The sequence below is a fragment of the Anser brachyrhynchus genome (genome assembly GCF_964034855.1).
Source record: "Anser brachyrhynchus genome assembly, chromosome: 7".
Lineage (NCBI taxonomy): Eukaryota > Metazoa > Chordata > Aves > Anseriformes > Anatidae > Anser > Anser brachyrhynchus.
The window spans coordinates 17185551-17211576 of record NC_137701.1 but is presented as its reverse complement, the minus strand read 5'-3'; the positions used below and the strand labels follow the sequence as shown (position 1 = coordinate 17211576).

The window sequence follows — 26026 nt, the reverse complement described above, 5'->3', positions numbered from 1 at the left end:
CATGTGAATAAGGTTGTATTTTAATTAACTGCAATTTGTTGAACTACATAAAGAACATTGTACACATTGTAAACTTAACAAGTTTAAAACATTAAGAGAACATGCTTAGCTAAAAACTTTAATAGTCCTAAATATATATATATCTGTTACAATTTCTGAATGAAATCAAAGCGTGCAACTGCTTTAAACCAGCAAAGAATACTTGATTTGCTTTCAATTAGAAGTTATATTTGTCTAATACTTTCTTTTCAAAAGCCGAGTTTTACAATTACCTCTGAAACCATATAGATTATGAACTAACTTCTATATTTCTGAATATACTGTAGTGCTTATCTCTGGGGAAGAGATTTTACTCCTCCTGCTTGCTCTTTATAAAGAACCACTAGATTTCACTCAACAGATGTGACAAGCCTTGTAAGTAAACAATGAACACCAGAGTTACAGCCATTTAGAGAAAAACCATTACTATGGCTTATTGTATGAACTATGGTATCGTATCATTTAACTGTTCCTAATTGTCTTTTGAAAATACTGTAGCCATAAGTTGATTTAATAGTACATCAAATATCTGAGTTTTAGAGCAGCTGGCTAATCTGTTTGAACTAAGGCTTACTGGCACTCTGATAATGTGCAAAGATGGATCAGTTCAGTTAGATTTTGGAAGATACAGTTTTTCTTTTCCAACAGTGTTTTTCCTATCATTTTACGTCCACCAGAATGCAGAAAAAGACTCCAGAAAATAAGTAAAAACAAATAAGCATCTTTCACTACAAATTTCATCCTCTGGTAGCCCAGTTTTGGTTGTAACGGCCTGTCCAGAGCAGTGCAAAGCCAGACAGTGAAGTTCCACAATAAATGTCAGTAAGGAGCAATCTCCAGTTTAGCTGCATGCCCAATTTCTAATCAGCAGTTTTTCTGTTTTCTCATACACTGTTCTGCTGAAAAACTTAAATACTGTGTAACACACTTATGAAAAATTCCTTTTTATCTCTACCAAGTTATTTTAGATTTAAAAAGCTGAAAACACAGTTATAACCAGTAATGGATCTTCATTTTATAGCAAGCCTGAATGAAGCTTACCGTTACAGAATACAGTTATCGCAAATTATTGTTCCAACCACTGTATTTAAGTACACAAGAACAAGAAAAAAAGGTGAAACCAGGCTGCTAAGGTATCAAAAGTCTTAATGAATGTGTGTTCCTGCATGAAGGAAGGACAAGTAGTAAAAGAGAAGGTCCTAAGATTACAAAAATTAAGTGTTCGTACTAGCAGACTGCAGACTCAGTTGGTTTGTCACTAAGGACTTACCTCTCTGGTTCCTATCAAGCAGCTCAGCAGAGCTGCAGCTGTCTTTGCAGGAGCCATCTGGCTCTTTGCTGAACTAACGCCTTCTCTGACCCTGTTTAACTGTGCCCTCCTCTAGTGCTTTGTTGTCATTAATGTGATAGCTTCATAATGACACCCAAATCAGATTTTGTACAGTAACAGTGCAACAGAGGAAAGAAATGCATTTCCAAAGCACGAGCAGTTCACACTGCTTTTATTTTATTAATCTATATTTTTGTTTCCGAGGCACACAATAAATCAAATTAACTTTGAATCACCAAGCTTCTGAACTATAGAAAGTCATGCTGTGTTATCATCTGCTCATGTTACACAGGAGAGACTGCACACACTGATTCATACTAGCATGTACTTCACAGATTAAGCAACATTTATGACACTTCATGTCAAACAGAACACTACACATGAGCAGGATGATACAAGATGCTAAATAGTGATTATGACACAAAACTATAAAATAGTAAGTTGTAAGCAAAAGCTGATTCTTCCTTAGAGATTTCTCTCAAGACTAGAACCTTCACTATATCAACACACAAACTCTTTTTGAGGAAGGCTAATTAGGAAATGGAGACTAAGAAGAAGAATAAAATTAAACACTCTGCTAGAACTGAGCAATGGCTTGTCTGATCCATGAAGAGACACACATTTACAGAGAAGGACATAGATCACCAGTAGGCATCCCACAGAGATATTAATAGGGAACAATTCTAACCCCTCCTTCCTCCACTGAACTGAAATGATAGCTCTGTGTAACAGGTATCAACTGTGTAAGAAAGTCTTCAATAACACAGTGTTCCTCAAATACTTAAGCGTCTAAAAATAGAGCGTAGTTTTTCTGATTTCTAAAGTAAGTTTCCATGAGCAAAAGGTAGTATTTTGAAACACATAAGTTAAAGAAATTTTACATATATTTATTTTTATTCCTGTATACGTTTTAAACAAAACACAGTGACACCTTCTATAGCTAGTTTATCAAAACAAGCATATGTAGCAAGAGCAGTAAATAGAAGTACAGCAACAAATAAAAGGGAAATGAATAGTTAGCGTTTAAATACCTGAGTCACTACTGTTGCTACTGCTAGATGAGGAGTCACTGCTGCTGGATGACTCTGAGCTACTGCTACTGCTGTCAGAATCAGAATCTGAAGAAGAGTCTGTTTCTGAAGATGAAGAGGAATCTGATGACTCAACATCTTGTTTTTGTGTCATTATCATCTTTGGTGCATTTTTCAGATGTTCTCGTAATTCATCCCTAATTTACAAAAGAAAAAAATTAACTTTTTCCCCCTTCTCAGGGGGAGGCACAGGGAAAGAAATCAAGAATCAAATAGAAACAAAAAAATGTTCCTCACGTTAGTCCTCCAAGGCCAATAGAAGTGAAGAAGTTGATAGCAAAGCGAGTATTTCTTGGGTTATCCCGAGGCAGTAATCCTTCAAAGAAAGGCTGCAATGTTCTGTTGAAAACAAACATCTAAATCAAGCGCTATGCCAGTTTAGCACTAATTCTCATTGACATTAATAAACTGAAAAAGGAACTGCACACAACTTCATAGCATGGCATAAGTTTTCTCTTCGTGCATTTTTCAGCACTCTCATTATATCTGTGGCATATATTAACAAAATTCTTCTATTGGTCTAATAAAAAAAATACTGTCAGATTTTGACAACATCAAGAGCCTAATTTTGTGAAGCCCTGAAGAGACCTCTGAGATCTAGCTTGTGATAGCAATGGATATTACTTGATGACCAAGAAGGTCAAAGATCTAGGTACCTATGACAAAGTTCCATCAAACAGGGCCCTAAGTATAAACCATCTACTAAATTCTGTTAATACATAGAGGTACTTCCTGTAAGTTGGGGTTTCTTCTAGTAACAAAGATTAGCGTTGCCAGAATACAGTGTATTAAAAACATACATACTTAAAATAATGTGTTATTTATATCATATTGAAGGACAAGCAATTAATCCTAGAAAAACTAGGATTAGGTGCTTTTTTCTAAGTTTTGCCAGAAAGAGAAGTCACAGCAACTTTTATTACATAGCCAGCTATATGGCAGTATGTATAAACGCACATACTTGAACCCAAGTCAATGGTAGGTAGCACTCAATTTAACAGGACTCTTGAAATGAATGAAGTTATACATGTATTTACTCTTGAGTACTACAGCTACAAAACTACGGTCTTGTTTGAATTTGAAAATAGAGTTCTTATTTTTACTTTTTCAGATTAATTAATTCAATGTACAGTTTTGAAATAGATTTCAACTTACTCATCTTTTAATCTTGCATTTAGATTTGGAAGTCCCATATATTCACTAAGTTCCTGAAAGAATATTTTGACAAAAATCCTACTGGAGGATGTGGTGGTTTCTTCGCTCAGTATTATACATTCAAGGACCTGAAAATGTTCAGGGGAAAAAAAAAAACACACTAAAACATACATTCTTTCTTTCATTTCTCTTAAAACCCACTGACCTCCTGAAATAACTAACAGTCTGATTTTTATTTATTTATTTTTGTTCACAAATATAAATGCTAAATCTTGGTCAAGACTTTTTCATCCTTGAGAATTCTGTTCTACAACCTGCAGAAAGTTTCTGATCACTTTTATGCTAGTAATTTTACTAGCATAGTAAAATTTACTATGTTTAGTTTACTAGTTTTAGGATTTATTTTAAGAAAATTCCATGGATTAAAAAAAGTCAGATGTGTGAACTTCTGGAAAGTTAAAGATTTGAAACTTCAGTTCTAAACAGATGAAATATTTGAACTGACTTGTGTGCGACAACTCACAACTGACTTGTGAATGACAATTAGATTAGGTTGTGTAACAAGAATAAAAGTGCATGAAAAGAGAAGTTACCCTGTAATTATTTTTTTAATGTTGTATTGTTATATAGCAGAATGTAAGATTGCCTTTATTCTTTCTAAAAGAAATCTTAAATAACAAAAATGCAGCATTTTAAAATTTATTATACATTAAAATGAAAAACTTTATATAATTATAAGGATAATTTTTATTTTTTTAGACTTATTTTCAAGAGACAGTTCTACTATTTACACCTCTGATTAGCTAAAAAAAGTACATTTTAATCAACCAATTCCAGCTGAGCTCTGTAAAATAATAGTGCGAATCAACTAGTTAAGAACTGCAGGGGACAGGGATAGGTTAGGAAGAAGAGATGATCAACACAATTGTTCAACAGTATGCCTAAGAATATATTTAATTATATTTTTTTAAATAGCAATAGCTCCAAAGTGCAGAAAAATAGTAAAACTGACGTTTTACCTACCATTTCAAAATACTAGGCGTTAATAATTAAATAAAAAGGATATGACAATAGACTGTTCTACTTACACTCCAGGGAATTGAATCAGTGTACAGTAGATGAGCAAACATCTTGGCAACATTCCTCAACTTGTTTGTTTCCAAACGATGAATAGTATCATACTGTTCTTTGAAAATAGCTTCAAAGGATTCCATATATTCTTTTTTTAACATGCAGAAACGCTGAAACAGTATTTTACAATTTAAAAAGATTAAACAAAATATTAAACATGCAAATACCCTACATATAAATTACCTGTGCAATGTAAATGTAATGGTGCTAATATTTACTGCAAGGTTTTCCTTTAAACTAATACTTAAAGGAGAAGAAAATACCTTCAAATTGATATATTTTATTGCTTTTGGCAGTTTGTCAGAGCAAGAAATTCATCTGCATTGCAGAAGTAGTAATAATTGATTTTGACCTGCAGCAAATTATCCAGCAATTTATTTTACTTCCATACATCCAGTATTCTCACTGGATGTAACCCCTCAAATATAACTTTTTCATGACATCATTGAATGGGTATTCAAAATTAGAGAGGCAGCAGGGAACACAGCCAGAGGTAAGACATTTTGGACATAAACATTTCAAGAAAGATGGAAATTGACAATTATATTCTACTGCTTTTGAATATGCAGATTCATATGGTTAATGCTCCGTAACAATGTCAGCAGAAATATTGGATAAAAAAGTAGAAATGGAAAAAAACAATCCCTTTCAGCATAACTGCTTGCTCCCTTAGGACAACTATTTGAACTTAACTAGTCAGCTCTGTCAATACAAGACAGGGAAAGCTTAAACTAAGAAATAACTGCAACTATTAATTACTTACACACACACACAAAAAAGCCAGCAAGGAACTAGCAGTTTACTGAAAAACAAAAACTAAAAAAACAGGACTGAAATTACTGTTTTGTCCTCTAAAGACAATCTGAAGCATCTGGAAAAGAGGAGTCTCCAAAGTCAATCTTTAGCATCATGAAAAGGATTTTTCTAGTAACTCATAGTACCTTTAACTTTTAGTACCATGCCTTGGCCTACAATTTACCTTTCTACAGTAATGAAAACAGGCAGGCAAAAAAGCAGTAACCTAAGGAGAGAATGAGTTCTTATTCTGCATTCACTATGCTTATTACAATCAAAATGTTAATTCAATCAATTAGCATAACCATTTTCAGAATAAAGACTTAGTTTTACTTATCTATTAAAATTTAAGTTTGACACAAGAACTAGAGTAAAGCATACAGTATAAAATCTGAAATTAGAACTCACCCCGGCCAGTAACCCAAAGAACTTCTCATACGTTCTTTGCTGAGCACAGCAGTCAAGTATCATATTGCAGAGTTCTTTCTGATTTAAAATAAAATAAAATTTTCACTAGATAAATTCACTGTAGCAGTAAAAATATCATTACAAAGTACCAAAATATTGAAGAAATCCATACATGGATGCCAGCTTTAAAACAAGACTATCTACATAAAACTCATTGGAAACGTCAGCACTTCTCTGAATTTCTTGTTTCTGAGGTTATTGGGGGCCTAAACATGAGCTATTTGCCATTCATATTTCCTCTTCTGCTTAAGCTAAATTTTTGAGCTAACACACTGTACAATGCAATAACAAAGTTAAATCTAATTTACAAACTGCCTTTACCACAGTGAGGAAAAGGAGTTATCACAAAAACTTTTTTTTATAAATAGCACCAATCCCCTGTATCTATAGAAAATGAAGGTAAGAAAATCCATACTGAAGTGTATCACAGGAAACCCCAGAAAAAATAATACCTAAGTATGGTTAGTACATATTTGTTATCTTAATTTCATAACTCTAGGCTTTGAAACTAGAAAGTTGCATGTATACACTCATCTTTTATGAGTAGGAACTGGCAGCTCATGAATGGGAGGAGAGTTAAGCATATATACATTTATACACATCTTAAAACAACTATTTCAATTTTAAACCATAACATTTCTGTATGTAATTGGTATAATTATTCATATATATATATTTTTAATCACAAAGTAACCATCTGGTAGTTCAAGCAAAAGTCAGGTTTTTAAATCCTACTGCTGGCAAGAATGAGAAAAAAGCTGTAATTCTGTGAGGGGTGGGAGGAACAGACAAACGAAAAAAAAAATAAATCCAACAAGAGTGCTTTTACCATTCTGGATTTTTATTTATTTTTAAATAAGCTTTGGGCTATTTCAGGTACATTAGAAATTCAGGAAGCCTAAATTTAAGCCTTATGAGGCTGATTTGCCTAGACTTCCTCCTTTATACGGAAGGAATGGAGAGAAACTCTTCTAAAGGAAACTGCTTTAGGCTCCTGGTTGGAATCACCCTCTAGACGAGCATCTCCCATTCATGGCTAGGAAGGAGCAGGGGAAGCAGAGAGAGATTAGCCTCTCAAAGCTTTTACATACATTCCATCACTAACAGTCTACCTTCCATTTCCCTCCTGTCTGAGGGCACGTGGATGTAAGTATCAATTACAGCAATCCCGCAGAAGATGCTCTCCTTCCACTGTTACCATCTAAAACAACCAGCTCTGACCCCACTCTCCTCTCCCAAAAAAAAGGGCTGCCTTTTTGGAAGAAAGGTTGCCTGACTACATTTCTCCTCTTTACCCAATATCACCACCCCAAGATCATTATCTTGGCACCCCCTGGGAGCTACCACCTCATGTTCTTTTGTGTGCACCAACACCAGTAGGGAATCTGGATCAAAACCCAGAGGGAAATGTGATTGTCACCTCCAGGATCAGAGCACTTCACCAGCTGAGAACCAGTGGCCTAGGCAATAAACATACAGGATTTTATTTATTTATTTATATATGTGTATATATACACACACACATATATATTTTTATATATATATATATATATGTATAAAACTTATTTTCCTGGCTATGTGAACTGAGCAGATTGTGATACAGCTATGAACTGGCTCAGGGCACAATTTGAAACGGTAATTAAGACAACTGAAGCAAACATTTTTATATAAATTAAGAGCCATGAAATATATGGCACAAAAAAGGACTGCAGTATCTCCCCCATTAAAACTTTATTTTAGTATTTTCTCATATGACCTACTTCATACTATGAACTAGTTTATGTCATTCCCAAACAGGTTTTAGGCTATCAGTCATTTATTTTTCATTATTAGTTCAGATAAATTTCTTTCAACTAACACTCCCATAAAAATATTACTTAACTGAGGAAAAAATAAAATGAAGTTTTGCCTGAGCTATCATAATTTCAATCATGTTATTTATTCTTTTCATATCTGAAAGCAGTTTAGTGTAACATCTACCAGACTCGATATTCTCCCACTTGTGCCATTCTTCCAGGCACGCATGCTGAAAAGAAACATTTTGCCCATCACACACTGTACTCAGAACAAACAAAAAGCCAACTATGTTTAGCAAGAAATAATCCTTTCTAAATACTGAGGCAGTAATGTATCAAATAGAAGCTTGCAAGTGTGTTTAAAGGCATTCCTATCAACACTGTCGCATTGTGTTAGCTTGGTATATTAAAATGCATATTAACTTTTTATATTATTCTGTTTTACAGTAATGCTGCAGTTAATCAGTTTTTAAACAATAAACAGGGGTAAAGTGCTGATGCCATTGCTAATAAAGTCAGCAAGACTTGAAAAAATAAATTACTTCTCTTCCTCATCTTAAATGCAATTACAACATTGGTATCCCCTGTGGTTTACAGTAATTAAATATTTTAACATTTTAATTAAATATTACAATGATTTCTAGGAGGGTATCTCGAATAACCACATGCATGAAAATAGACCTGCCCACAGATATTCTTGCTAGTGTTATCAAAACAACTCGAGGTTAGGTCTAGAGTAACCATCTTCCAGATTAAAAATTAATAAACTTTAAAATGATTTAATTGTTTTTTGAGAGATGTGAGAAGTTCACATAGCAATTCTAGCTTCATTTATAGCTTTAAAAGGTTAGTTAACTCATTTCTTTGCTTCCACTGATAACACTTCTGATGACCTTTATGGCAAGGAGAGTCTGTGGGTCTTAGCCCATCATTTGCTTTAGAGAATACAATGAACTTGTTTCTCAGTTTTAATTTAGATATTGTGCTGTTTAAAGACTTTCATACAATGCTGAACAAATGACTATCAAGCTTAGCTCTGAAAGCAGAGCTATCCAATCACAAAATAAATAAATACTTCAAAAATATCTGATGTTCCATACAGATGAAGTGAATGATCTTTTGTAAATATCTTTAATTCAATATTATACCATGGAAAAATAGCACTTCCCAAAACTGCTGAGACAGAAGATAAGGAGAAAGATCCCTCTAAATACATGGCATTTCTTTCAGTTCTCCCTAAAGAACTCCTAGTTCTTATCCAAACTGGATTATGGGTTGGATGGACCTTGGTGCAACCTAGCAGGGAAAGTATCATAATAAATTTAAAGATGCTAAAGTGTAAACTCGGAAAAGACAAAAATCAGACTTGTTTTCAGTTTTACCATTTTACAGAACAAGAATAACCTGCCCAACTCTACATTCAACCAGTATCACAAAGGCTACATTCACTGCAAATAGAGCCTATGATCACACAAGGAACTTACAGAATCGCTGTAAACAAACCTAGTAAAGGATATAGGCTGGTTTACATCACTGTGAAACCGGAAGTATGTGAAATTCATGTCTTGCATTTTACACATACTTGCACTGCTTTCACAGATGCTGTTTCTCTTTTCCTATTTTAATTTCAGCTGAAGTTTATTTGACTTCTGCTTCCTACCTTCAAAGCTTTCTCTACCGTTGCATATTTTAGTATATGTAACTTACATACGCTTACTTTCTCCCCAGCATCTCTTTCATTTCTCAGAATTAGACTAGCTGCTTAGAGGCAAGAGTAGCAAAACAATGGAAGGTGTTTCAGTAGCAGGTGGTTTCTTGGCAAACAACACAGTGCTTTTGGTAGCTACTATATGGCCTCCAGGTCTGTCCTGTGTTTGGTCAGCTGATAGTCTTTCTCAAGTTTTATTGTCCCTTTATCTACCATTTTTTACCTCAGCTTGCTTCATATTTAGGGCAGTCTATGATTAAAGCCGAATACAGTTATCAGAAGCCTTGCAACAAATTAGACCCACAAGATTTTATGTATGAATCACTAACTGGATTTAAGGGTATATGTATATTTAACTGTGTTACTCTAAATATGTTTCCTGCTACAAATTTGCAACACACACAAAGGGTTCTGGTGAAATACATTAAAGCCACACAGGGAGAGGTACACATGCAAAACTTAAGTGATGCCACTGAGTAAATCTGAGCAATTCCATCTCCTTAGGTTAAATGCATGCATACATGTCTGAAAGATCCATGTCTAGTCAGAGTTCTAGCTAACGCCTGTTATAAGCAACATACAAAAATATCAATTCCTTTTGTCTTCTATACGCTCACTTTGTAGACACCAACATACACTACTATGCATACAAAGAGCAATGAGCTTCTCAGGTACATAATGAAACTGGCTATTCTTACATCATTAGCATTTCTATTATTGCCAAAGATATGCAATTATAGAAAACTTTATTAGAAATATTTTATCAGAAGTATCACCTACCACATTTATGAAGTGCATACAGCCTATATCCAAAAAATCACAATTAAGAGATAGTTGAAAATTAGTCTTTATTTTTTTTAAAATCTATTTTCTGGTTGAAAAGATCAGTAAGAGCTGAAACATTTAAACTTATTGAGAGTTATAGACCTTAAAATAATCTCATCTTCTAATAGATTTCATGTATTCCAAAAAGTATATTTTAAATTTTAAGTTGAATTTCTGGGACTTCATCCCATACAGGTACGGTTTAAAAAGTATCTCAAATCTGTTGCTAGTTATTTCCAAGTGGTATTTTCAATAATCCATCTACATAACTAGACAATTTCTCCCTCAAAATCTCAGCTCCTTTGGGTGACCCAAAAGCCTAGTAAGAGTAACCCCTATTCAGATCATAAAAAAATATCAGGTCAGACAAAGCATCTAGTTCATTCACACCTACTAAACTCTGTTTAGAAACTGTTTTCGTTTCTAAATATGTAACTTATATGATTAACTGGAAAGAAAGAAAGTGAACTGGTTCCACTAAGAAGGGGCTTTCCAATTTTTAACTCAAGATCCAGATTCTGCAGTTTATCTTCAGGGATTGTATTGATGCCAACAGTACTGTATGCTACACACATTAAAGCCACTGAATGCGCAAGACCTTGCCTATTAAGATTTTATGTTCTAACTATAATGTTTAGAAGCTGTTTTTTTTTCCTGTTATAGTCTTGTGAGGCTCCTATGCATGTAAAAAATGGATTAAAATACTGTGCAATTTATAAGAACTTCAGTTAGCATAAAATGGTCAGACTAACCTAACATTGCCCTTCTGATTTCTGATTTTTTTTTAATATAAAAAGTAATTAAAGTTTTTTGGTTTTTTTTTTTAGTTTTACTGTTCTTCATCCTACTACAATACCTTGAAACTAAGAGAGCTACTAATGCCTTGAGCCAGGCAGATGCCTAGATGAGTGGTTCAAGAATAAGATTGCTTTGATTTTGATGAAACTTGCAGACTTAAGGCAATGTATTTAAAAAGAATTAGTTAAATTTCATTAGAAGCCTGAACTAAATGATATGATCGAGTCCAAGCTGATATAGCATATGGTTCATACAATTAGGTATATTCATGTATGGAAGTGTAAGTCTATTAACAACACTGATATTAACAACAAAAGAAGCAGAGAAATACCACGTTATACTGCACTTATGCATTAACAGAACTCCAATTAAACATACAAAACTCAATCTCATTTACTGTTTGGGTATGTACTATTTTTAAAACAAGTTCTGAAAATTTGCATTGATTCAGCATCTAGGGCTCACAAAAAAACAAAAAAAAATCTTCCTACAAAAGACAGAAGAACCACTTGAGGATGATCATGTTTTACAGATAGTAGCAAGTCTGTGAAGTAATCACGGTGCAGTTGCCAAACCTACCTGTTGCAACGCCTTGTAGTGAGAAAGGAAACCAATGCATCTAAGAAATCATCTACTTGACCAGAAGACAGTTATCAGCTTTAGACCATCCCACTCCATACCAGCTTCCTGGACTACATTTTCAGTGGACGTCAAGTCAAAATTAGTACTCCTGTTATCTTCAAACGCTAAATGCAGAAATAGCACGACAGAGACACTCACAACCCCCTCCACTCCAAAGTGGGACTGATTTGAGGAAGTTTGACACCATTCCATAAAAATGGAAACGTGTCAAAAGCATGCATAATTCTTTCAAGAAGGCTGTGCCTAGAACAAGCTTTCTCCTTTCAAGTAAAAAAATAAGTGAATAAATAAAAATCTTGTGACACATTATTTTTGAGATAGCTGTATTGAAGATAAGATAATCTTACAGATGAAGCTAATTTAATTTAGTGAAGTTCCAAACTTTGCTGTACACCAATGTAGTTCACATCACAACCAATGAAAAGAACAAACAAAAGCCAAACCTATTTCAGCCAAACTTCTAAAGAGCAAGAACAAGGTGGTGTTTTTTTTTCCCGCCCCTGTGGGCTGAGCAACAAGGGAAGAACACTTTATACTCTCAGCTTGAACAATGCTTAAATCCTTTCGAAATTAAGTATTCTGTATGCAGTAAGATCTTTCAGAAAAAGATCTGCATTCCTCATACACTAAAGAAGGAATGATTCTCTAGTTAAGTACTTCTTTTTTTCTGTCTAGATCTGTACTACCATGAAGATTCTCAAATCCTTTCAACTAAAACCACCAGAAACTGAAACATACTCCTCCAAGAGCAGAGGCAACAAAAATCTGTTAAGGGAAAGCAAACTGAAAAGCCTATTTCTGACATTTTAAACAGGCTTGGTTTTTGCTTCCGTTGTAGTTCAGAAGCCAGAAAACTGGTAATATCATATTCCTCTACTAGTTTTAATTTATTTAAATTTTCTTCTTTGGCAGTGCATTACATTAATGCAGTTTTAACACAGATAATAACAGTACTTTTTAAGAACAGAAGTAGCACTCTGTGCCAAGACCAAACATATGCTTAAGAAGTAATTGAAAGGCTTTAGAACAGCTTGTCACAGGCTCTAGAAGAGACTACAACAACAAAGCTCTTCAACTTCTGATCTGCAGGCATCAGTTGGTCCTTTAGCACTTAAGAAAAGCAAGCCTCTTATTAAATTTACTGTAAAGAATATCAGTTTCAATGTGTTTTTTTCCTTACAAGGCAAACAAAAAAAAAATTCTGAATATTTTACATGCTAAATACTTCAGTGTTACTGCTAAATGGTGAGGAGCAGAACATACCAAAATGCATCAAAATCAACCACAACAAAAAAAAACTAAAACCCTCTGTTAAAGACCAAAAAAAAGAAAAACTGCCTGTAAATTTGCAATACAAAATTGTAGAAAGGTGTTTTAGATAAAGAATAATAGACACTGAGGCATAGAAACTTTGCATCCAAAAAAGGAGCATAAAAAAAAGATGAGGTTCAGGTGAGTAGTCTGAGGAAGGAGAATATAAAGCTGAAGACTAAGAATTAACTGCATGCATATCAGACAGGAAATAGAAGACTGATGTTTCTGTTTAACAGTATCATTTATTTCTGAAAAAGCAGCATTTCAGTTCATAGCAAAAATGAAAAGTGTCTCCATCTCAAGTCAGAGAAAAACAGCTTACTAAATAAAAGCAAAAAAAAATTGCTGACATTCTCATCAGTATCCTGTAGTACACTGCAGTGCCAAGGAGTATTCTGTTCTTGTATTTTAAATTTTGATTAGCAGGGGAAATACCAAGTTTCTCAAAGCTCAAACTTCTGTCTTTATTTCTATAAAGCACTTCATACAATTACGTAATATAAAAAGATTCACATTCAGTAAATTAGTACCCTATATATTAGTCCTACACGGAAAGTAACACCTTAATTGCATTTGTGCATCTTGGGATATTATTTTTTCAGCAAGTAAGGCATTCACATAAAGTAAAAACAAGTATGTTGGCAGCAAATATTAAGTCAAGTCTCAAAAACACCTAGTTTTCCCAAATTAAGTGGTGAAAAAAAAAGACTGTTTTACGTACCTAAGATCCTGACTTATGTTGTGGTGTTGGTTTTTTGTTTGTTGTTTTTGTTGTTGTTTTCCTTTTAAATACATTTACTTTGTAGATCTTGATCACAGAATAGTTGGTAGTTGATAGACTGCAGTGGTATTTTAAACACCAACATTTGAGAAGTATTTTGCTAAGCAATTACTCAATAAGCAGTGTTACTCAATTTACATCTTCATTATATGATGTAGTTTGTATATTCTAGATTGTTCGCTCTGTAGCTGAACTGATTTGCTGCAAAACAGGATTTCTTTCCTCTACTTAGAATCCTTCAGGTTATGGCTTCATGGGAAGCCATAATCCTATGCATGCTTAGTATTGCATTTAGGTAGTCTTGAAGTACTCCATGCACAGAATTAAAGAATCAGGTAAGAAAATACACAGCAGTCACCTGAATTCTTAATTTGCTTTCATGTAAATTATTTACTGACTGATGAACAATTTCCTTTACTTGAAAACATACCAATTGATCTTAAACAGTGTCTGCAAACAATTTCTGTCTGAGAAGATTGCAATAAATCATCCGTACCCAAGTTGTTTTAAATCAATACGCACTATTATTCAAAAGACTATGGAAGCAAAACCACAATTCATTCTTTTAGTACTAGCCTGTATTTCTAGCCCCACTGACAAAGTTCACAGCTGCCTTCAAGTATTATCTCCAACTCCATTCTCTTTCAGGGACAGAAAGCTGAGAGTATCTGCCATGCTACAGCACTTTTGTTAGAGGTTAACTCTTCCAACAGTCCAACTAACAAACATTTTCAAATAGGCCTTAAACATTTGACCTGCTTGACAGAAAGTAGAAACTGTGTAAAAAAGCATTTTAAGAAACAAGTATCAGCCTATTTGCTCTAAAGGTTTAAAGACATTATGAGAAGCAACTGTAAGGAGACTACCCATTCATCCACTCTCTTTAGTGACTAGGTCCCCGGACAAGGAAGGATTCTATATACTACCACAGAACTACTTAATAATCATGTTAATAACAAAAAAGAATAAAAAGCAAGGCTTACAGTTTGACTTTCGGGAAAGTCCATCTTCAGCAATTTGTGAGCACATTCTTCAAAGTCTAAGCTATAATAAGACAAAAAAACCCATTTCTCCTTATCCGTGCAATATAAGTACACTAAAAACCATGACTTTTGTTCACTCAAACAATTCTGATTACAGCAATATTCATAGAAGAGTCCCAGTGCACTAATTTCATAAACACTTAAAACAAAATGAATTTATCTTAGGATGATAATTCATCTACCCATTTGTCAAACAATAGTCTGCTTTACACTGTTAGATCAGGCTCTATATTGAACTTAAATCCTGTTTTAGCATACAATTTAAAGAAAAAAGAATATTCAACTTCAACCATGTCAAAAGAAACGCACTCCTGTATAAATTATATAATATTTACCTTGACTGAATAGCAAGATAAATTGTACGACGGAAGGAGACCAGGTTAATTTCTGTTTTGTCATGGACTGTAACTTTCTGGCCTGGGAAAGAAAAGCAGTTTGAAATAGCAAAACATCAAGGCAGGTATAAGCAATCTCTTATAACACATCTGTTTTTATTAGGTCTGTAACACGCTATGCAATACTTCTTATACAAATATTTAAGACTAATTCGCAACTTTGTGTGTGTGTATATATATATGTATTTCTTTTACAGGGGGAAAAATAAAAAAACAGTGTTTGTCTGATTATTGACTAACAGGTAAATATTTAGAGATACAATTTTAAGAGTTTAATTCCTTTGAAATCCTAAAACCTGATTTAGCAATTGCACCACTGGGTTTAACATTCTTTGCTTACGTTATTAACAAGGTATTTTCTGAATAACGTAACTATACAATGCTTTATATAGATCCTCCTGTATTTAACAAGAGAATTTTTTATTTCCACTATGTGTAGAACGCATTCTGCAAAGTTGTATTTTCTCCTGAATCAAGAGCAGAAATATCTATTATTCCAAACCACAACCATTCCAGAAACACCTTCATTCACTATTCCTTCAGTCTTTAAAGTTTAGCAATAGAATAAACATCCTGTGAATTCTCATACTCTTCCCTTCCTTGACCCCTCCAATCAACCAGAAGTTTCGTGGAAGTTCTGCTCTGCTGTAAAATACTCTGCTAAAGTGGTGAGGAAATTCATTCTCAGTATTCTGCAAGAACAGCACTTTGCTTGCTTTTCAGTTACAGACTCTGCACTAACGTTTCAGTTACGTTGTAGTATATACAACATTATCTCAAAACACATGAATAGAGTACTTCTGGTGCAGATCAAGGGGTCTGAACAGAACTGAGATATAAACAAAGATGTAAATACAGTTTTAAGAAAACCCAGTCTGATTTCAAAAGTTAATAAGATATAACACAAGATATGACCATAAGGGTTTTTTTTTTTTTTTGTTGTTGTTAAGTTAGCATTTTCATGTAAGTTATTTTTAACATTTTAGGTCTGCAAGGGTCTTCTTGAATGAAATTGATAAGGTCAAGAACAATCAAGCAAAGATCTCTCTCATTTTGTCTATGCTGAATGCTTCCTTTTAAATGGAAGAAATACCGGATGGAATAGAATACTACTTGCTAGTATTAAATACTTAGATGTAGGAATAAGTTTGGATTAAAACCTTCCTCAATATTGCAACATTCTTAATTTTGGAAAGCGTGTAACAGAAGTTAAGGTCTCGTTTCCTGTTTCATCTACAAAAAAACCACAACAATAGGTCTCTAAGTTTCCAGTCACACACTTACCATCTTCATCCTCCTCTTCATCTTCCTCTTCTTCTTCCTCACTACTTCCAGCTTCTTGATCTGGTTCAGATTCACTGTCACCTTCATCAAGAATTTCTGAAAGAACAGTATCCCAGATTAAAGGAATGTAGAATCACAGTAGTTTCATCAAAGAACACCTGATCCAACACCTAAGAGTGAAGGAGTGTCTCAGGTGGAGAAGGTATGTCACAACTGAATGATACATAGCTGCAGAAACAACACTGAAGAAGATTGCAGGAATACACTGGAAAGGTGTATCATGAACTAAAAGGCAGTTATTTGGGACACAAATACCACCTGCTGTTAAATAATAAAATTGGTAACAGTTGAATAATTAAATGCCATATAAACACACATAAATATATATAGACATAAATATGCACACATTATAAATGTAAAATACATAATACATCTGTTATATATAAAATGCGTATACACACCTACCTTTCTTGAGCATTTTGTATTTCTCTTCATTCTCAATAAAGTTCGGATCCATCTTGAAAACATCTTTAAAATAAAAGAGAATCTTTAAAGTACATCAATGAAGAACAACACTGCATATTAAATCTTCAGTTTGTATTCCCCAAGAATACAAACACAGAAGTATTTCCCATTTCTAACTTACTAAGAATATCCTCTGGGTTGTATTCATCCTCTAATGGCAACATGTGAGTAAACTGATCCTCCTCTTCCACTAGATCTAATCCCTCTGGAATGATTGGATGATCCTTGAAGCCATCTTTCCGTACAGCAAACATGACTTCTATCATGTACTGAACACGCATATCAATTTTAGACTCATGCAGGATGTGTCGAAGACGGTCAAAGATCGCTTTCAAAATAGACAGAAACGTTAATATGAAAAAGGACTTTTTAATACAAACAAAAACAAACCCTAACGTTATGGCTAATTCTACTTACCATTAATACCTCTAGGAGAAACTTCGGTTAATTTGAGCCCACTCTCCTTAAGAAACCCAATTGCTACTTCAATACTGTCATCAGTAGGCCTTTCAAGAAGCAAGGTGAGCATTTCCAAACACAAAACCTCATGAGCCTTTAAAAAGAGTATCAGTAAAGAACATGAATTTACTATGTTCCATTATTAGTAGAGTGATTTACTTGTCTGAGAAGTCTAGCCTTTGAGGATGTCACACAACTCTCGTTCAGTCATGCATACACAAGGCAACACACAGGACAAAGCTAATTAAGATGTAGTCAACATTTCAAATACAATTTTACTACCTGTATATACACCATCTTCATAGTCAATATGACTATGCTACCAAAATGTGGCTACACTCTGGTGAGCAAGCGATGAAAAATATTTTGCCCCTAAGATAAAACAGAAGGCATTTCCAACAAGCAAATAAAATAACACATTACTAAAACCACCTGGATGTAAAATACTAGTTTTGGAATGAATGGTGTCTATAATCAAACCAGTCGTCCAGGGTCACGTATATAAGCAAATGGCATATATGAGATTGTTTCTTTCAGTCTTTCAAAAAACCATTGGGAATATACATCATTTTATTAAGGAAGAAACTAATGTTTCAAACTGGGGTATCCCATTTAACTGGGGTAGAAATCCTGGGATTTAAAACACAAAAGATAGTGGCATACAGATAGATTCAAATTTGATTGAAATGCATCTGAGTCTAATTCTGCCTACAAAGATGCTTAACTCTGTATGAGATCACAGTGTTGTGAGAAAACTCTGTTTAAGATCTCTGGGACAGAGCCCCAGACTCAGCCTTTGATAAAAAGCAAACTATCGAAATACTAGCCTGAACACATACATGAAGTTTTGGGAAGCTCTGAAGTATAAGTGCAATGGCAAGTGAAAACTTCATAGCCAAATTAACATATAGAACGTCTTTTCTAAAAAGGTCCTAAACACTTACAGCAAACACTGTAACCTTTAGAATAGAGAAAGCATCTTCACTTGGGCTACCATAGTCTTGAAGCTAGAAAAATAAATACAAAAATAGCCACATAAAGTATGGATCAAATAGTAACATACCACATTCTGATTCATCAGATGTGCCACAAACTTTGAAGATGTTAGACAGAGTTGCTGCAAAAGAAATAAAGCAGGAAATTACAATGCGTCTTATACAGAAGAAAAACTTAGAACTCAGACACTCTTACTAAAGATTTGTGCATATCAGTCAAATTAAGTCATGAAAATAACTATTTTGGTATGTTCTACAATTAGGACCATATACTTTCAAATAAAAATACACCACAGTTCCAACTTAAAATAGGTTGTCAAGCTTTCGTGATACTCTAATACTAATATACTTAATGTACTCATGTTAAGTCAAATATAATGATGGGTCCCAATCCACAGGTCTCGGCTGTGTTCGTTTCAAGCACATCATTTGAATGTACACGGTACAAGTTCAACACAGCAGAACTACATGTTTCAGTATGCTGCTTCTTGACATTTTACATACCTTATCATTTCTGCGATATCCTTTGCGAAAATTTAGTATCAACCTCTTGAGAATCAATTCACCAATATTTGGAAACTTGGAATTGATAATTGCCACAAGAGCTGCATAAACATGGGTAAAAATTGGAGAGGCACCCTGAGCTTGCAAAATCGATCTAGACAGCAACCCCCTGTAAAAATACATAAATGTTTTATTACAAGAAAAATCTTAATGTTTTTAATGCAGTACATATCATAAAATAGGATTGCATTGTTACAACAGTTTGAAAATGACAGTCTGGTATCTTTCTATCAGTTGTTTAATTGTGCAACAAATGGAGTTTTGCAAAATCAAGTTGCCCAAACATGACTGAACTCAGAAACTCTTAAACTAGCACCGTATCTTTCAAATATTATGCCTATTAGAGCTATTTTTTAAAGTGGTAAGCGCTTAAAAAGTCTCTATCTTGTAACCTGCAATTATCCTATTTTTAACCACACTGCAGGCTCTTCTTAAGCTTTTAAATTTGTATGACTGTGCTGTTTCTTCCCCAGCCCCCTCAGTGGAAATAGCAAAAATCTCTTTGTGACAGAAAAAAACATCTGCTCTGCAACTATTTACAAAGAAGAATTATGATCCAAAATACTGAATAACCTAAACAAGCAAAACTAGCTAGGAAATCAAAATTATATTTTCATAAAAGATCCTTGAAAGATCCACCTAGGAATAATAAAATTGAATGCTTAGTAAAGCCAGAATAGGCTAAGTAATACTTTTCAATGCTTTTCTCAGATGAACCTGCATTCTTCAACATTGTAACTATGTTTTGGAACACAACTGAAATAAGACCATCTTTTTAGAACCTAAATGAATAGAAGCAGAGGGCTCATAAGTTACTACATCATCCTAAATATATATCAATAGTGAAGTCTGAAAAGAATCTTCTGAGACCTCTCAGATTTACTTTTTCTAGTGCTGTAGTACATAGAATTTCAATGTTGTTGCATTAGTTCATTACAAAAGGGAGACAAGAAAAAAAATCTCCAAACACGAATCTTTAAAGTACATACTTGAAAAACAACTGTCTTGTCTATGGCCAATTGAAATCTGTGTCTTTCAAAAGAAACCCTACATGGATCTAAAGCCAAACTGCATCAGCTTATTCCTACTTAAATCAGAGGTCATCAGTTGAAAAGAATCACTTCATACTGGTGTACAGGAACATAATATTTTGTTTTGAAACTTAGATGCTCTCAGATGCCAGTGAAACTAGTCTAGTTCAGACCGCTTTTACTTATACAGTTGCCATGACTTAGTACTGATCTCAAAGAGCACAATAATCATTTCTCCACGCTACAATGGCAAAGATAAAGGTGGAAAACAATCTAATCAGACAGCTGTAATAAAGTGTATTTTCAGACAATACTTAGCTCCAGATAAAAACCTAGGAATACTGAAGTAAATAGACACAGTCACCTGTAAGTTTCAAACCATTCACAATATATGAGCAGGTAAAACTACTATGAAAAGGAAACCTATCATGTGTTGTACTCTCTTATTCCTCCAAGCATACGGTGCTTCCTCCACCTCCCCCACTCCCATTTCCCAAGCAGGGAACTCCTCTACATTGGACAATACAGACTAAGGTGAATTTTAACATCAGACTAGTATCCATTTACTAAACACACAGAGCGATACACAAGTGAACGATATACCTATTAATAGAAAAGCAAAAGAGATGTTTTAAAATATTTTATCGCTTACCTTCCCCGAACAATATTTTCCTGAAGGAGCTCATGAATGATATTTTCTATATTAGAAACGTTCACTTTATTGACAAGACCATTGATTGACTTCTTCAAGGCTTCCCAACTCATCCTCTGATATGCCAAGCTATTACAAAGGTATCACAAATGATTAATGTGTAAGTTTGAGGCAGCATTGTTGTATGTATTATATAAAAGCATGAAGGTAAGCTGTATTAAATAACATAGAAAACATTCACTGCATAAATGTGAAAAACAATTCACAGTTAAACATTTAACTATCAGGAACCTACAAAACCAACATGATATACCAAAATGTAATTCTCCACAGATGCGGTGTTAACACAGTATGTTTGGTTTTCTAAGGTATTACAAAAAAATCCCTGTTTATACTCTGTATCCCACTCTTCCATTTACAGCAGAAATGGATACAGTCATAATCTGAGGTGGGTTTTTTTTGTTATGTTTGCTTTTTTTTTTTGGCTTGTTTGACTGGTTGGCATTATATTCAGTTTTCCCAAGAGAAAAGAAGGACGAAGACTACAAGCAGACAGCTCTCATCTGCTTTTGTGAGAAAACTGTACCTTCAAAAGAATCATTACAGCCTACATAAGGCATCCCATTTTCACCAACATTTCCTAAAATCCTTTACCATTTTGCTTTTAGAAAGAATCCTAATACATTACCATCAACTCACCTATTTTTATCAGTGATTTGTTCTTGCATCATCCTGAGCTTGGCAGGTGGAATATATGCACCACCTGTGCGAGTAAGGATTGGATCCACTTCTTCTTTCTTCTTCTTTGAAGTGGTCTCATCTTGAGCAAGCGAGCTCTGAACTGCTGATCTCTCTGGACTTCTGCGATCAGGGGAAGAGAGTCTTCTCTGCTTCCTTCGATCAGATTCTCTTTCCTCCCACTTCTCATAATGTCTGTCTCTCCCTCTTTCTGTCCTTCTAAGGAGACAAAATAAGAGGTAATGAAAAGGTTTGTGAGAATTTTTCACCTTTTATTCTATAAAATCAGTACTTCCATACTGATTAAAAAACAGGGCTTGGTATTCACCTTCCTTCTGAAGTTCTGTCATCATAGTAGTCCCTTCTTGAATATTCCTGATCATATCTGCTGTCATCAGAGTATCTTCTTCTTCTTCTGGGAGATGGAGACCTGTCACGTTCTATATGCCTATTCACAACCCAAGAAACAAAATTCTCAGTAAAAGGTTGTGCTATTAATATCTACTTGAAAACAATCTGTTACATATATGCCAACAAGTCCACCTCTGCACTCTGGGTCTTAATACATGCATCACTCAAATAGAAGATGCTCCCTTTATAATAACATGTTGACAGGCAGCAAATAATTTTATACATTTCACATATTTATATATATTTTTTTTAATCAAGAGAAGCACTGTAAAAGGAAGCACCTCCTACAACTTAAAAGTATGTGCCAAATGGTAATAGCATCAAATACCAAAGGCAAATGCTGCATGCGGTATTTCTTAAGATGTATGCATTCATTTCACCTACTTTTACTGGTGTTGCGTGAAACAGAAAAGACACTATTAAAAATGACATTCTGTTTGGTACAAGATGTTTTATACCAATTAAAACATGAAATTAAAGTAAATTGCTAGTAGTTCATCTCCTGCCTCAGTAGACTGCGCTTCAAATGATATTTCTCCATCTCCTGCTGGCCTTCATAATCTTGCTCTAAAGCAACAGTTGTAGTATCAGCAATGAGTCCAAAAAAGAAGCTGGCATCTAATTTCCATTTTTGAGACCCTTGAGATTTTAACTAAATGAGTAAAGAACTTTTAAGTAATTAGTTATAATAACAAGTCAATTTAATTACTGTTTTCTTGGCATGCAGGTATTTTATTAAACCTGCAGTTATTTTTCACTGATCAGCTATGGTAATAAATAAAAAGATAAAAAGCACAGAGGTTTTTTTTGTTTGTTTTTAGACTTCTCTTTACGGAAGGTATACAAATGAAAAAATAGGTTATATAAATCAGTCATTTCTACCTGTCCTCTGGAGACAGACTTCTGTGGCGTGAAGCGTATTCCTCTTTCCTCTCGTGACTGGAACCATGCTTTAAAGAAAACAGGAAAAAATTCAAGCCCCGATGTTATAATATAATATAATCAATGTGTATTTTGACATGAAGGCATACCATGGCTTTAGTTTCCTACTCTCTTACAAGAAGCGAAGGTCATAAAATAAAGCTTACAGCAGTCAGGCTCATGACAAGGAGAGCTAGTTCTAAATAATGCCTACTTAAGCAGCAGAACTCCCTGCTACAGGATGACCCAGATTTTAAGTTTGGACATGGGTTCATGGCTCTCAAACTAAACACAGAAGAAAAAAAATCACATAGGTTACCAAAGAAACTACCTGGCTCAGGAAACTGCAAATATGTGGAGACTGGGAGTGCACTTGTGAAGAGTTTAGAAGCAAGGCAGCCATGAAAGTACTCCTCCAAGGCATCTGCTGTTCAGACTAGAGACTAGGGTAGACTGACCTTCAGTCTCCCTTTGTTCCTTTATTGCTTTCTTCCTCCATGCATCACCGTACAATTTGTCGAATCATATCCAATACTAACAGAATTCTGCCACTTTTTTGGTGGCTTTTCCCTCTTCTGAGAGTCCTCTTTATTACATATTTTTTGTTAACCTCCTCCTTTTCTCTAACCATAATTTGTTTTCTTACTAAATCATTCCCAACTTCACAAGTAATGTATATAATATATATTTAACACATGGGAAGAGTTAGGTCTTTTTTGGACTATCCATTCTCATAAGTTCTACAATATTTGCCTTTGCCCTAACAGACAAGTGAACGTTCACAGGAGTAAAACAATGCTATGGATGCTGCTGGAACTGGGAGTTCTCATGTCTCCTTGCAAAAGCCAGGTATGTTTGCTGAAGTCACCTGCAGCTCTTGGCCAGGCTTCCTGCCACAGCCAGCAGCCTCCTTCCTAGTCAATTTCCAAACATGCCTCGCCTAACTGGCTTATTTGAAAGATGAGGGCACACTACTATAATCACATGACTGGAAAGATACAAGAAGATATCAACCTACCCCTCAAGCATCCCTATCAAAAGCCACATCAGTCAGAAAGGTCAGGACAAACCTAAGAGCAAGGAAGCCTATGCAGGGTTCTAACCACCAGTAACAGAATAACCAACCCCCTAATTTAGGCCTAAGAGCACTTACATTTATTTGTGTCACCCGGCTCTTCATCTTGACTTCTATTTTATGAAGCTCTGAACACGCAGCAAAGTGGATCAGTGCATCAAAAACATTTCATCTACAACACACAAAAGACACTCACATTTTTTCTACCGCGTAAGATAGAGGAACCTGAGTTTTTACTTTGTTGTTTTCATACGCTCGAATATTAAACCCAAACAAACAGCTCCACCACAGGTGCGCACCAACCCCCTCCCAGGGCTGCACAGCACAGGCACAAGGACGTGCAGGGCACACAACGGCAGCTGGACTTCGCCAGCGCCCCGCCACAGCCAGCCCGGGCCCGGCCACACGGCCCCGAGCCGTCTCGGCGCTGCGCCACCGCCCGCGGCCTGGGACGGAGGCCGCGACCACCCCACCCCAGCGGCCGGGAGACCCGGCGGGGGCTGCCCCGCTCCTGCGGCTGTGTGCGGGGCAGGGCCTCCCCGGTCCCCCCCCCAGTACCCCCAAACCGCCCGCAGCGCCCCGGCCCACACCTACCGCCCGCCGCCGCGGCAGTTCCGCCGGAACGCGACGCACAATGAGGGCGCCGGGCTCGGCACCGCCCCGCTCAGCCGGCGCCACGTTCCGGGCAGCGCTGCGCGACGGGAACGGTAGTTCTGCGGCCATGTGGCGCGGCCGCCATCTTGAGGGCAGGGCCGCCGGACTGGCTGCGAGCGGGGCAGAGGGTGTCCGAGGGAATTAGCGCCGTCTTCGTCCGTGCTCTTGTTGTTCAGGCTGTTATTTTGAATAAAAAATGGTTGTAGGGACTGTTGCAGGGAAAAAAAAAAAAGCAATAACAAAATAGGAAGTAAACTGATACAGCACTTCCTGAGTTCATTCGTCCGTAGTAGGCCTGTTGCTCCTATCAGCCCAGCTGGGACTCGGCAATGCTGATGTGAATGTGTCACAGGACAAAAAAAAAAAAAAAAAGAAAAAAATAGAATCATAGAATCATTAAGGTTGGAAAGACCTCCAACATCATCTTGTCCAACTATCACCCTACTACCAATGTCACCCACCAAACCATGTTTAGTGTAAGCACCACGTCCAACCTTTCCTTGAACAACCCCAGGGACGGTGACTCCACCACCTCCCTGGGCAACCTGTCCCAATGCCTGACTGCTCTTTCTGAGAAGAAATGTCTCCTAATTACCAAGCTGAACCTCCCCTGGCACAAATGGAGGCCATTCCCTCTAGTCCTATCACCAGTTATCTGTGAGAAGAGACTGACCCCTAGCTCCACACACCTTCCTTTCAGGTAGCTGTAGACAGCAGTAAGGTCTCCCCTGAGCCTCCTCTTCTCCAGACTAAACAACCCCAGTTCCCTCAGCTGCTCCTCACAGGACTTGTGTTCCAGGCCCTTCACCAGCTTCGCAGCCCTTCTCTTGATATGCTCCAGAGCCTTGATGTCCTTCATGTACCGAGGGGCCCAAAGCTGAAAACAGTACCCAAGGTGCGGCCTCACCAGAGCTGAGTGCAAGGGGACAATCACCTCCCTGGTCCTGCTGCTGCCACACTATTCCTGGTACAAGCCAGGATGCTGTTGGCTTTCTTGGCCACCTGGGCACACAGCTGGCTCATGTTCAGGCGAGCATCAACCAACACCCCCAGATCTTTTTCCTCTGCACAGCTTCCAGTCACTCTGCCCCAAGCCTGTAGCATTGCCAGGGGTTGTTGTGGCCAAAGTAGAGGACCCGGCCCTTTGCCATGTTGAACCTCATCCCATTGGCCTCTGCCCATTGATCCAACCTGTCCAGGTCCCTCTGCAGGGCCTTCCTACCCTCTGGCAGATTGACATTTCCCCCCAACTTGGTGTTGTCTGCAAACTTCCTGAGGGTTCACTCAATTCCCTCATCCAAATCATCAATTAAGGTATTAAAAAGGATAGGCTCCAATACTGATGCCTAGGGAACAAGGGTCAAACAAATTGACAAGGTTCCTGTCTGAACAAATAAAGTACAAAT

The 26026-nt window shown here is 36.1% G+C and overlaps 1 protein-coding gene across 2 annotated transcripts; it reads right to left on the bottom strand.

Annotated features, from left to right (window-relative positions):
- Window positions 1-40: 40 nt before the first annotated feature.
- CWC22 (CWC22 spliceosome associated protein homolog) lies at window positions 41-24759 on the bottom strand. Of its 2 annotated transcripts, none has more exons than XM_080599330.1 (19): window positions 24561-24759; window positions 24045-24138; window positions 22853-22920; window positions 21888-22007; window positions 21521-21775; window positions 20822-20950; window positions 19079-19247; window positions 18643-18696; window positions 17538-17673; window positions 17242-17448; window positions 17061-17123; window positions 16596-16691; window positions 15252-15333; window positions 14857-14917; window positions 5950-6027; window positions 4704-4856; window positions 3616-3743; window positions 2698-2799; window positions 41-2597 (listed from the first exon to the last, which is right to left on the bottom strand). In XM_080599330.1, the coding sequence occupies exons 2-19, from the start codon at window positions 24069-24071 to the stop codon at window positions 2393-2395; spliced, it is 2133 nt and encodes a 710-aa protein (XP_080455456.1). In that variant the 5' UTR covers window positions 24072-24138; window positions 24561-24759; the 3' UTR covers window positions 41-2392. The 2 variants fall into 2 exon arrangements, with proteins under 2 accessions (XP_080455456.1, XP_080455455.1); XM_080599329.1 differs by having other exon boundaries at window positions 45-2597; window positions 21521-21778; window positions 24561-24742.
- Window positions 24760-26026: the final 1267 nt, after the last annotated feature.

Coding starts and splice junctions, on each gene's coding strand:
- CWC22 (XM_080599329.1), bottom strand. CDS start 24,071: ATGAAGAGCCGGGTGACACAAATAAAT. Junction 17,674..18,642: donor ATCTGATGAATCAGAATGTG/GTATGTTACTAT, acceptor CTCTTTTTAAAG/GCTCATGAGGTTTTGTGTTT. Junction 4,857..5,949: donor TCTTTGGGTTACTGGCCGGG/GTGAGTTCTAAT, acceptor ATACTGTTTCAG/CGTTTCTGCATGTTAAAAAA.